Below are 13,264 nucleotides of genomic sequence, written 5' to 3'. Positions count from 1 at the left end.
CCACAACAATAATGAAGAAGAAAAAGCAAACAGATTCAAAGATACTGATGTTGTTATACATGGTGTGGTATTTACCACACCTGCTAATTCATAATGCCTCAACCGGCCTTGATGGATGAACTTGTATTGCAGCATGGTTTTTATACCATCCGGGCTCGGTCGAAACCCATCAGCAGTTTGGGCAGAGCACCAAACGAACTTGTTTTGTTGGTTATTTGCTTTTTCAGTTGTAGAAATAGAAACTCAAACGTGCCTTAAATGCTGAGATAACTAGACAAAAGGCCGGTACTGTGATTGTTCCACGATTACTTTTCAGAGGGGAAAAGTCATACTCGTGTTGTCATCAGCGTTTCCTCTGTGACTTTATTGAAGTGACACATCAGGGCCTTTCATTGAGGGTCTGGTTAAATCTATTTTTGTCTTGTCACTCTCATTAATAAAAGATTTCAGACAGTCTACCAGGGAATATGAGGAGAACATTGCTTCAATAGTGTTATTACGTGGCACACATGCACTAACATACATCCACATTTATATCATAGAATAGTTCATGCTTAGGTCTTATCTCCCCGACATTGTGTGCTCAGCTGTGTGTTACACCTAAAAGCCAACTATTGACAAGTATTGTGGCAGTACACAGCATGAGTGGCCCTGCGGCTGTGTACAGGGCTGGAGAACCGAGCAGCACTATTGGCTCAGTTAACAAGGAATATATCACTGCAGCTGTTTGTCTTCACGTGTTTCACGTCTTATTCTCATTTTCTACCTACAGGCCTTCAGTTCTTTTTGTTTTCTGTTAATTCGTTGCTTCTTTCATGTGTCACTTTTGACCAACCTTGGCATCTCTCTGTGTGTACTGTTCCAGTTAGTTATGTAATCTCAGTATCTATGTCATTTGGGACCTCATATTGACAGTTTAGTCCGTCACCATCCCTCTCCTGCCAGTTTAGTTATCCACTTCACTCCAGGCAGCTGGGGAGCATGACACAATATTACACAGCCAAAGTTATTGATCCCATAAAGACTGCGTGTTTATGACACTGTCGCACACGTATATGATTCACATTTTGATGCAACCAGATCACTGACATGGCTGTAAGTTGGCACCAACCAAATTTAAGTTACATAAGTTGCCGTGTGTGAGTTCAAAACAGTCCTGTCAGCTGATGTTACGTGACCGGTGTTGACTGCAAACCAGAAAAGACTAGAACCCTGGGATTTAATACATGCTTAGCTCTAGCCTGACAAATAGCACACGATTCCTCGCTGACCTGATTCTTCTTATCTTGTCATGATAAGGTGGAATTATGATACCTGTTTGCCCGACATGAACTTAATAAAAAAACAAAAAACAAAGAGGCTCATATGACCTGTCATAAAATGAGTAGTATAGGACAAGACAATGGCAAGTTTAGTTTTCAGTTAAGGTCATTTCAATAAAAAAGAAAATCCTAGAAAACGTTATCTCTGTTGTACTTTGTAATGATTCTCTTGCATTATTTGCAAAGCAAATCTACAGCATTGGGTAAAATAAAGAAGCAGATTGTATGTGTTTTCATTAAAGTTCGTGCAAACAGTAAACTACACTGAGACGTTCTTTTATCCAATATAAACGTGTGTTAACTCCTCTAACAAGGACAACTGGTTTTAACCAGGTAACTTGCAGCTTTCCAGGTTCCATGAACTTTGCCCTGGTGCTTTTTTCACAATATTGCCAACTGACAAACAAACAGCTAGACTGAAAACTACCACAGCTTCAGCTTCAGGTCCCGCACTGGTGGAGGAAAAATAATAATAATAATTAAAAAGGCAATAAATGCGTTGCATATGTCATCTAAACTGATAGCAAAATAGACTGTAAAAAAAACTTTGACCAACTAAAATTCTGAAATCTGACAGATGTTAGACTAGACATGAGAAATCTGACAGATGTTAGACTAGACATGGGATAGGAATGAACCCATCTCAGCAATTAGCCACTTTAATAAAAAGGTTGACCTCCATCTGTAATATGTGCGTGTATACTTAGCAATATAAAATGCCCGTGTCCAGCAGTCTGCACACAGTATCCAACCATAATTTGGCCTTTTTGGAAGAGTCTGACTGTCAATAACCCAGAAGAAACTAAAATAAAATAACCCAACTCCATACTGCTCTCTAGTTAACTACATGTCCTGCAGCCTCTTGCTAAAAATATTAGCCCACAACCCCATCTCCTGTTGCATTTTGGAATTACAAAATAAAAAGTCAAGCACGGCTTTCCTTATAAAGTGTTTACTGGTGTAGTTATTTTACACATTATGCCTGAAAAGAATAATGTTTTAAAGATACAGTCACATAAATTTCTTCTTCAAACACATTCACAATAGTTTCCTGTACAACTATTTTAAAACCATTGTACCAAACCTTTCTAAAAGTTCTAAAGATTTGTTAAATACTTAAAATATGAATTGTATTACTAATGATTTAAACGAAACACTGAATTGAAAAACAAAAACCCAAAGCTAATTATAAAACACTGGGAGAGGCGTTTACCACTGTTACGAATCCCTTTTTCTTTCCACAGTATTCAAGCAAATTATTTTCCTTCTCTTGCACAACAGGGGAACTCTTCAACAATTCAGCACTTACTTTACTGCATTGTATGTAATTAACTATTCATTATTTATTTATATTATGCTGAGAAAATAGGAAATAGGTTAAATGATGCACTGAAACATCTACAAATATAAGTACAAATACAGTATGTAAGACAAACACAAAGTCTGTACAGTTCTAAAGAGCTTGAAAGTCAATATTTGGACGCATGTCTTTGGATTGTGGAAGGAAGCCACAGCACCTGCAGAGAACCCAAACTGACACAGAGAGCAAACTCCATACAAAAAGGCCCGAGGCAGATGGCGGAATTCAACCTTGCTGTGAGGCAACAGTGCTAACCACCACTCCACCATGCTACAGGGCTAAAAATACTATTTAAAACAGCTTGTTTGCTAAGTTCTCTGTTGACACAACACCAGTTAAGGGCTTTTTCATGCTTGAATGATTTACAGGTCAGTGTTAAGCAGCTTAACAAAAAAAAACATTCCCCTGGAAATTGTCAGCAACAAGGATCGCACTGAAAATAAGTGAAAAAGTAGCCCAAAGAAAAAAATGTAAAGAGCAATGCTGTGTGCACTACAGCACTCTGACACTATTACAGATGCTGATTTTTGAACTCTGTGCTGATAACAGACAGGATGGTTCTTTTCCTCCTTAGCTGGGCAGATGCAGTGGTTTGACTCAAAATAAGCTTTACGTTTCACCTCAGTTAATCTTAAATTAGTTGAAACTCAGAGAAGGTCCCGGGTATGGAATTTATTTTAAATATGACTTTCGTCTTTACACAGCTTTTGCAATCGTTTATTTGCCCTGTTACAACATTTCTGAAATGTTCTGCTTACACCAGATTTAAAATCAGCATATATGCTTCTAAAAAATATATATAATTTTTTAAAGTTTCAACAGTTGACATTGTGTCTTTGTGCTATTTTTCAAATAACTACTACTTACTGAAATGATTTTAAAAAATACATTTTACACAGTTTACCAGCTTTTTGTGGAAACAGGCCTGCAGATGTACAAACAAATACCAAAATACCTCCAAAAAACTGTTCCATATACCAAACAAACCAATGAATACACTTAGCCATAATGACGTTAGAGTCCTATGACTGGATGTAGCGGATAATCTCACTCAGATCATAGCCTGTCACTGCAAAGGCATAGCCATCGCCATCACAGAACCTGGCGCCGCAGATTTGTGTATCTGTCACACACTCGTTATGCAAATGCGCAACCTAAGAGGAAATGAGAAAAACACACAGTCAGGTTCTGTTTGAGAGTAAGACATAAGTCATCTTGTGTCAGTCATCCAGGTGTGTAGGATGACTGGGGGAGACTGCAATGAACTGTCCCTCTTTTTTAAATGTATTCAGGAAATATGCTTTGTAGTCTGTCTTGGGACCACTTACCTCCACACTGTTGGTCTCTGGGGTGATAGTCATGTGCCATACTCTGACAAGAGAGTCCTCAGCAGCAGATAAAAGCTAGCGTAGAGAAGGAGATGGTCATCTTTCAGGTGATTTGAGGTAAACTATTAATATTACTACTAAAAATATGTTTAAATGTAAATATACTTCAAATTTTCACTAATTATTGTCAAACTGACAAAGATGAATCTGTTACTTTCAGCTGTGAAAAAGCTAAATAAAAAAGGCATTATTATACATCTTTTTGATACAACTCACCAATCCAGAAAAAGGAGCAATGTCTACTGAGTATATCCAGCGAGCATGAGCGTTGATCTCAGCATGCAAAATTCCCGTAACTGCCTCGTAGAGTCGAATCTGGCCTGTGCCGTAACCTGCCACCGCTGTGCCCTTCCACAACTTGACAGATGAGCAGCTCATACTGAAAACATTGAGGACCAATGCCATCAGGGAACCAACAGAAACTATATTTTATATTAGATTAGAGAATGTCAGGAAATAAAACACATAAATAAGTCAGTGTAAAAAATACCTTCGGTCAGAACAGACAGCATTTTTCAAGTCCTGAATCAAGTCTTTGCTGGATTTCCCCCCCCCCCCCCCCCCCTATTTGTTAATGATATGACTTTAATATAGCATTAATCTGTTGTAAAATTGATTTTTGTGCCACTTCTTATTTTCTCTTCCACTTGTTCTGTATCCTCAAAGTTTTTAAGGATCCACTGCACACCATGCCAAGATATCCTAGGTTTTCTGGCAACAGCTCTTTGAGAAGCATCTTATTGAAAAATATTATTTTATTTCTGTCAAACTGTGCTATCTTAAGCATTTTTCATTAAATCAATTAAGAAATGAGAACACACAGGCTCCTAGTAACAGAGGCTAAAGATACCATTTAAAAATTTCTTCTAAGCTCAGTTGTCTATTATTAAACACAACAATGGTTAGGTAGAATGTCATGCTTGAATAATTAATGGGTCAGTGTTCAGTGGCTTAGCAAACAAAAAACATCCTTCTGAAAATGGTCAGGTACAAGGACTGAACTGAAAATGACTGAAAAAGCAACTAGTGTCCAAACAAAAACTTTTTAAATAACTTCAGAAAACCCAGAGAACTACTGTTCAAGACCAATGGGTCCTTAAAAGCAATATGACGAAAGGTGTGGCTCAAGACAACACTGTAGAAAAAAGCTTCAGTGAACTTACTCAAAACCAGGGATTTTGTTGAGCAGCTGAAACTCCTCCCCAGACTTCCACACACATAGATTTCCCCCATCATCTGCAGTGACAAGATTAGCTATGCACTCCTAAAGGAACAGAGAAAAGGATATTGTAATTCATAGAACGATCATAGTTGTTATAATTATTACATAAGGTATTTATTCATTTAATCTATGACTCATGCAAGAGGCGTACACTGTCATGTACAAACAAAGACTGTGACAGATTGCAAAACACACATATGTGCCTTACCTGGCTGCCAGAGCACTCTGAGGCCATGTCAGTGATGGATTCTTTGTGCTCCTCCAGGACTTCAGACAAGGTAATATTACTTCCTTTACTGGGCACATCAAATACTAAAATTGCACCAGATGAAACTCCTATAGAATGAGAAAGAGACAAGTAGACTGTAGACCTGTGCTCTTTTGACTACACAAAAACTGAAAAGACAAAAATTCCACCCAGCACTTACCCACACATATATAATTCTCGTACACTGCTGCTATCCCTCGGGCAAACACTGCCTGTGCTGGGACAGAAATTAGGTCTGTGAATGCACCAAATCTAATAAAGAACTCAGGGTTAATAATTTTCTGTCTCACATGCAAATATGTAATGAGTATGAAATTTATGAAGCTGAATACATCAGTCACAGATAACAGTATTTATCAGCAAGCATAAGAAAATCTGAAAACGTCTTTATTGCCATAGTGATGTCATAATACTGGTGTAAATCTTTAAAAAAAAAAACACTAAATAATGAAGACATCCCACGGGTGTTGATGTTATGGGGATGGATCAATTGATCTAAATCCTCTTCAGGAACAATTAAGCGATTCACTGTAACTCATTATATCGCAACACACTGCACACTATGGTTTCACACTAATGAGTAAAAAAAGTTCTTCTATTAGTGAGTCCCTACATGTGTAGTAGGATAGTTACAACTAAATGTTGCATATTTACCTGTAGGTGTTTCTGGAGTATCCAGTGCATGCCAGTACACCATGATGGAGCCATCAGATTCATACATCTAAAGGAACACACTTATAAGTAAATAAGACTTATAAGATAAGTAAAAAGCTACAAAACAATATTTATTGCTTGCGGTACTCTATGACAGATTAAATTTAACTTAATGTAATACTACTGTTTCATAATGTGTGATTATAGCCACTATAAGTATAAAATTAAAAGACATAACACTGCCTCCTTTTCTGTTGGTGATCACCACAGCAGATCATCTGCCTCCATCTTACTTTCTCCCTACATGCAGAGGGTTATCAGTAGGGACATGCATGTCCTTCTTCACCGGCAGCTCCATGTTTAACATCCTTTGTCCCGTATATCCACTATACCTCTCTGCACATGCCCAAACCATATCAGCCTTGTCTCTCTAACTTCATCTCCGAACTGCTTGACCTGAGCTGTCCCTCTGATGTACTCATTTCTAATACTGTTCCGTCTGATCATGCCCAGCAAAAATGTAGTCGTCTTCAATTATATAGCTGCCAGCTCTGCCTCCTGTCTTTTTGTCAGTGCCTCTGTCTTCAAATCATGCATCTTAGCAGGTCTCGGTACCATCTTGTAAAGTTTCCCTTTAACTCTTGCTATTCTGTTACAAATCACCTCTAACACACGTCTTCACCCACTCGTGCACCCTCATCTCCTCTGTCAACCTGTCCATCACCATTGCAAACAAGAAAGGGCTCTGTGACGATCCCACCCACACCTTGAACCCATCTGTCAGTCCTGCTGTACACCTCACTACTGTGTTACTATCCTCATACATGTCCTGCTATTGACATCAAAACTGAGAAAATAACAACATCTACCTGGATGCCCTTTTGAGACGTCACCACAAGGAGATCACGAGAGGGGAGTACACAAAACGCAGCCTGTTACAAAAAAAACATGTATTATTTTTAAGCTTAATTGTTTTTTGTGTTACTTTTATAGCTCTGCATTCTACATCACAGGACTATAAATGTACTGTATGAGTATGTGATTAATTGTAATATTTATATATGCATTACACATTGTAATGTATGTAATGTAATGTAACTGAAGAAAGTGTTAAGCCATTTTCACACATTGAGGGAAAAAGTAGCTGTCTGAAAATTAGTTGTCTTAGGTATACAAGAGAATGCCTTTAATATGGTACGCAAACAAGCAAGACACAGGGGCGCACACACACGCACACACACACACACACAACATATATATATATATATATATATATATATATATATATATATATATATATATATGTATGTGTGTGTGTGTGTTTCTTTTCTAAGTGAAAAAATTAAGGAAGGAGAAAAACATGAGGATTAAAAAGCAAGACAGTGGTGAGTGGAGCAGATATCCACAATCTGGGGAAGTGATCTGAATAGTATAGTCAGGAATAGTCAAAGTCAGGAAACCATCAGTTGGCAGTTAACAGTCTTAACACTTCATAACCAGCCAACTTGGTCTTGGGCATTGTTACCAAATTAAGGATGCTTACAACATTTCTAGAGTAATGCTTTAACATTCGTTTTGTAGGACTTTTAAGTTGGTTGTTTCAAATTATTTATAATATACTGGAAATAAATGAAATTTGTTGAAGGGGGATTGTTTTGCCTTGGACTCACCAACGTATACCAAGTGCATTCATTTCGTGTACATTTAGAAAGAATACGACTGAAAATACTGAAGTCAATACTGACGTTTTGCTGAAGTCAGTCTTTTAGCTGTTCTCAGTGAGTATGATAAGGTAAAATGGGGAGCATAAGAAGTTGCACCGTGACCTAACCTGCATGATAAGCGAAGTGCTTGTAGCAACATTTGGCTCCTTGGACTGCAGCTGACGGTGGGTGTAGTTTAGGCCGTCCCAGGACGCGCTGACCATGTTGACCATGTTAGCATGGACCACGGTGAAGTGGGTGAGGCGCCTCGGTGCTATGCGCAGCACGCTGAGGTTGTTGTACAACGCTGATGCGCTGTTTTTTATCTGGATACTCTTTTCCTTGTGATACATTGGGTCTTCTTTGTAGGGCACAGTTGATCGAACAATGTGTAATCTAATCTGATGGCGGACTAAAAAAGAAAAGAAAGAAGACAGAAAATAAAGATACCATAATTAAATAGCAAGTAATCTCTTCAAAAACATGCCCTAACCACTAGGCTGTCGTTAATTCATAGCAAATTAAATGCTAACCACTTAACATTAGCAGCAAGCTAAGTATCTTAGCGAGATAATAAATACACCCGGACAGCCTTATATATTGGACATATGTAAAACAAAGTTTAAAAAAAAAACCCTCCCCCATAGCTGTTGCCTCAATCGATTATTCCAAATTAAGTTAATGTAAACGAAGGGCTTCTCTGGCTTTTGCTAGCAACAGGATTACCTATGCGTCCTCTGCAGCCATAGAGACGACGTAACTCTACGTACTACGTCAACTATGCGTGCTAGGTTGCTGGGCAACCGTGAATAGTACGAATCTGAGGATAAAGGTAAAATGTTCCAGTTTTGGCATGACAACACTGTTTATTAAAAAGAAACCTAACGCCGATTGTGTTGCGATATATAAATTTAGCGCTTTTAGTTGCAGTGTGGTTATCTACGTTAAAGTAAAGGTGTCGCTGACAAGGTGCCCATCTCCCCTGTTTGTGTGCTTCGTGTATGTCTGTAACGTGTATCCGGATAACGGAGCATTCGTTTTGATAACAGTGATTTTAGGGTTAATATTTGAAACTGTGAAGAGTGTTTTAAAACACCTACTCTATGTGCAAACTACTCATAATTATTACGATAATAACAGGAGTAAAAATAAAAAAGTTCTCTGCACCCCGAACGAGCAACAGTAGCCAGTTGGCTGCCTGTGTAGAAATGACATTTGCAGCGGGACAAAACCATATTAAAATGTTTTTGTTTTGTTTTCTTTAAATATACAGGTCATTGTTTGTATTCTTAACTCCAGTGTGGGGATCACGTAAAAATTGTGTCTGTTGACGTAGAATTGTGACTTTTGGGCCCGTCATTTTCATCATCTAACGGAATTAAAGCCACAAACTTCCTGATTGATGCACTAACTGAGCTTTTGAATGCCCTGTCTGCAACTGCCAGCATACTGACCTTTACACGACCATAACACAGATAAAAAATAAAATAAACCTTTTCATTGACCAAAGAAAATAAATAGCTTGAAAAAATGATAGCTATCTGGCATGCTGTTATCTAACATGCTTTGTACTCTATGGATAAAAACACAAAATAATGCCCATGCATTTACTCTCCTCCTAATAAAACCCTAAAAGTGTGACTGTCCCTTATTGCAACCTTTAAATGTCTACAGTGTCACCAAATCACAAGGTCAAAAGGTCAATCAAAAGGTTTCAGGACTGTTTCTTGATTATTTTTTTAACCAAGTGAGCTCACCAAGATCTTCATCATTAAATAGAATTTAGGTTTGTGATAATGCCAGTTTTTTTTAGTTTTCCATGATCTGACTTTTTGCAATTTATATTTCACACCAGCCTCTGAGCAAAAATGCCACGCTCTGCAACCAAGGTTCAAACTGACAAGCACAGACGTAGGTCATCTGTACAGGTGATCTCACCTGCAGCACAAGAGCAGAAAGGGGAAGATATAATCCCAGGTCACTCGACCCGGACCCAGTGGACAAATATGTTGCTTCAGGAGGATGCAGATGAGGCAGTGGGGGAAATCTTAGATGAACTGCTGAGGAAGGTCATGAAAGGATGTCTTGATGTGTATACTGAGAGCCAGGTAAAACTGAGAAGCTTATCAGCTTTTTGTTGTTGTTGTTTTTTTTTTTTTTTACAATCAGTTCAACATTAATGTTATAAAGCAAATACTTTGTCTTGCTTTTATCCATAAATAATATATATTGCATTTCACATCTGTGATATTGTCTGTCTTTGGCAATAAGCTACCAACTTTCTCTGCATCTTGGGCCAAGAGGTACCTCACACAGATTGTAGAGCACCAAATCTTGTGCCTAGATGAGGGAGAAGGACCAGTCGAAAGATCAAAAACAGAAGATTCTGAGCCTGTGCCACCAACTTCCGATGCCTGGGCTCAAGGATGTGTGCCTGTTCTTATCCATCAACAACATCTTGCTGCACAGGAGGTACTCTTATAGTCTCTTCTATTTGTCTTCTATTCAAATGCCACCATTAAGTTATTTGTATTCACATCTACACTATATCTATATTGCTATATTCCTTTGTAACAGAAGGCTGACATTGACCAGGTTCCAGCACAGAGAGAGGCACGAGTCAGCCAGCAATGAATGTTGAGGTCCAAATAAAAAGCTCCTCAAAGCGAAGAAACAAGTCCAAATTAACCAGCCTTCCCAGTCTACCAGTTTAAAGCCGATAGAGAGTGATGCTATCATGTTCCTGGGTCGAAGACTCAGTGTTTTGATTTTTGTATTATAATTGTTGATCTTTGATTTCATCATGGTTTATGACGACCAGTGTTTTGGTTTAAGTTTTGTATTTCTTGCTCTCCAGTTGTTCTTGGTTTGTGATTTCGAGTTCTTAGGTTTTGGTTCCTGTCCCCCTCATGTTTAGTGTAGGTTTAGTTCTGTCCTTGTGTTTATTCTCTTGTTCCCTAGTCAGTCGTGTCTCATGTCACTCTTGTCCCTGTACTTCGTGTTCCCTCTGTTCAGTATCAGTCTATGTCTCTGTACCTGTCGTGTGCTTCCTGTTTTATTTTAACAGTCTCTGTTCTCTGTTCAGTCTCTGTCCCAATGTTTTCTCTGTGCTTGTCCTGGTCCCACATCTCATGTCTAGTCTCCCTGTCTCTATGTTCCCGCTGTAAGGTGTCAGTTATGTCGTAACATTAAGCTTGTGCCTCTGAGTCTGTGACTGTATGTACGTGCCATATTTCCTGTTTTACTCTGATAGTCTTGTGTGCTATGTCAGTGTGTCTAGTTTGGCTCCCCTTGCCTCGACATGTTTAATTAGGTTCAGCTGTGTCTCCCCCCGTTTGTTTCCTCGTTCCCTGTGTGTTCTCCTTAGCTCTTTGTTGGATCGGCTGCGTTACTCCTGCGTTCTCTCCTGTGTGTCATTGCTTCCATCTCAGCTTTTCTAGTTATGTTTCAGGTTAGCTTTGCCAGTATAGGTTTTGTTTGTTCTTTTCTAGTTGTCCTTGCCATTTATTTTTAACATCTGTTCAGCCCTAAATATAGGCTCGTTTTCTGTTACCATCCACATTCATCTTCATTGTCTGCATTTGGGTCCACTCCTCTAACTTCATGTGGTTTGCCTCAAACCATGACAGATGTGCCTGTGCTGTTTTCTGTTGATCAGGTTGCAGGAGGCCCATCACCTCGGGTCACCCCACTGCTTCAGCCCAAGATCTGTGACAGCTGATTAGAAGACGTAGCAATGTCTATGGTTGAGCCACACATTAACACAATAAATTTGAAAAAACTACTATAATTGTACAAGTCTGCCTTTTTTTTAAACTCCAGTTTCCCACCATGTGATTTTAGCTACTCTGCATTTGAAATACAGAAATTAAATACAGTATTTCTAATCTAAAAAAATGTTGCTATATAAAATAACACATGATAAAGGTGAGTTGTCTCAGGAACGACATTGCACCTGAAAGTTTTATTCGTAATACATTATATGCATTGGAGTCTTTTTATACTGTGTGCAAAAATAAACACTGAGACCTTATTATTTACGTATCTCGTAAAATATACTTTACATATCACCTGATCTCTCTCAAATGTTAGACTCTTGTAATTTATTTAAGTAGTCTTTAATACTTCACCAGGCTTATTGCAAGGCACTCAGAGCTCTTCTTTGAATGTTGGCTGCCTTTTGTTCTTTCAAGATGATCCGACACATTCAATAATGTTAAGGTCTGGGCTCTGGGGAGGCAGAAGTATGCTTTTACTGCATTGGCAGTGTGTTTAGGATCATTGCCAAGCTGAAAAATGAAGCTGATGCCAACCACCCGCCTTCCAGATGGTACTGTATGGTGGATGGTAGTGGATAGTATAGCGTGACTTCTTGACAGCCATCCTTAATTGAAACCATTTCTGATGGAGCTGCAGTAAACAGTAGAAGGATCAGTTGAAGAGCTAGGGGGATTTTTCTGTTCCTGTATCACTTCTTTGCTGGATTTTTTTTCATTTCCTAAAGTCAAGACTTTTAGACACCGTTCATATGCTGTAGATGGATTTTTAAGCCTCTTCTTCTTTTGTCCATCATTTGTCCTTTTTCCCTCAAATTTTTAAGATTACATGCACACCATATTGAGATGTACCAAGTTTAATAACTCTTTGGGAATCCCTTCGCTGGGGCAAAAATACTATTTTATGCCATTCAAACTGTCTGATTTATAGCATTTTTCATTAATTCTGCTAAAGAAATGAGAACAGCGTATGTGTTTTTGTGACAGAGCACTTGTAACAACATTAGTTCTTTCCTATGTTGTCTTTGTGTAGCTAGGACACTGGTTCTTCCTCTGAGTTAGGTGCATTTTTATGCTTGAATGATAGGCCATTATTAAGCAGCTTACCAAGCAAAGAAATGTATCTATGAAAATGGTCGGATACAAAGACTGGACTTAAAATGAGTGAAAAGCTGTTTATTATACTCTTGCATACGTTTATAACGGTTATAATGTTCCGTTTTTCACCATTTGGAAGATGTAATAGCGCCATAATCCTTTAGAGGCTGTAGTTTGTGGGGCTGTTGAATGTATTGTACATTATGCTGATAGGTGTTTGTATAATTGTGTTCTTCCCTGGAGGCAAAATAACAGAATTGTATCTACTATATTTAGCAATTAATTGCTTATAAATAGCGGATCTGCATTTTCTGTACATTTGTATTGATTTGAAAAAAGATATTAACAGAAATTTAAAGCAGATAAATATCACCGTATCGATTGTATGTTATTTATTTATTTATTTTACCTGTGTCGAAATTATTATAGGCATGTGTCTGCGCATGAGCGGCTCCGGAGCACCAATCAGAAGA

General features: G+C 38.3%; 2 protein-coding genes across 3 annotated transcripts; one reads left to right on the top strand and one right to left on the bottom strand.

Annotated features, from left to right (window-relative positions):
• Positions 1-2,258: 2,258 nt before the first annotated feature.
• On the bottom strand, positions 2,259-8,723 carry wdr54 (WD repeat domain 54). Of its 2 annotated transcripts, XM_076890793.1 has the most exons (10): positions 8,644-8,723; positions 8,046-8,329; positions 7,084-7,149; positions 6,215-6,281; positions 5,721-5,777; positions 5,501-5,628; positions 5,234-5,334; positions 4,287-4,449; positions 4,011-4,085; positions 2,259-3,836 (listed from the first exon to the last, which is right to left on the bottom strand). In XM_076890793.1, the coding sequence occupies exons 2-10, from the start codon at positions 8,268-8,270 to the stop codon at positions 3,705-3,707; spliced, it is 1,014 nt and encodes a 337-aa protein (XP_076746908.1). In that variant the 5' UTR covers positions 8,271-8,329; positions 8,644-8,723; the 3' UTR covers positions 2,259-3,704. The 2 variants fall into 2 exon arrangements, with proteins under 2 accessions (XP_076746908.1, XP_076746909.1); XM_076890794.1 differs by lacking the exon at positions 8,644-8,723 and having other exon boundaries at positions 7,084-7,146; positions 8,046-8,622.
• Positions 8,638-11,702, top strand: c20h2orf81 (chromosome 20 C2orf81 homolog). Its single transcript, XM_004544407.4, has 4 exons — positions 8,638-8,749; positions 9,773-10,025; positions 10,189-10,389; positions 11,576-11,702. The coding sequence occupies exons 2-4, from the start codon at positions 9,786-9,788 to the stop codon at positions 11,636-11,638; spliced, it is 504 nt and encodes a 167-aa protein (XP_004544464.1). The 5' UTR covers positions 8,638-8,749; positions 9,773-9,785; the 3' UTR covers positions 11,639-11,702.
• The last annotated feature ends 1,562 nt before the right edge of the window (positions 11,703-13,264 follow it).

The sequence above is a fragment of the Maylandia zebra genome, linkage group LG12, assembly GCF_041146795.1.
Source record: "Maylandia zebra isolate NMK-2024a linkage group LG12, Mzebra_GT3a, whole genome shotgun sequence".
NCBI classification, from domain to species: Eukaryota; Metazoa; Chordata; class Actinopteri; order Cichliformes; family Cichlidae; genus Maylandia; species Maylandia zebra.
Note: the sequence above shows the minus strand (reverse complement) of the source record. Positions and strands in the feature narration are given on the sequence as shown.

Excerpts from the sequence above, each read along its gene's own strand:
- wdr54 (XM_076890793.1), bottom strand. The coding sequence starts at position 8,270 with ATGTATCACAAGGAAAAGAGTATCCAGATAAAAAACAGCGCATCAGCG. Across the intron at positions 4,450-5,233 it reads AACAAAATCCCTGGTTTTGA|TATGAGCTGCTCATCTGTCA; the intron begins GTAAGTTCACTG and ends CAATGTTTTCAG. Across the intron at positions 4,086-4,286 it reads TTGCTCCTTTTTCTGGATTG|CTTTTATCTGCTGCTGAGGA; the intron begins GTGAGTTGTATC and ends TCTCTACGCTAG.
- c20h2orf81 (XM_004544407.4), top strand. The coding sequence starts at position 9,786 with ATGCCACGCTCTGCAACCAAGGTTCAAACTGACAAGCACAGACGTAGG. Across the intron at positions 10,026-10,188 it reads ATGTGTATACTGAGAGCCAG|CTACCAACTTTCTCTGCATC; the intron begins GTAAAACTGAGA and ends TTTGGCAATAAG. Across the intron at positions 10,390-11,575 it reads AACATCTTGCTGCACAGGAG|GTTGCAGGAGGCCCATCACC; the intron begins GTACTCTTATAG and ends TCTGTTGATCAG.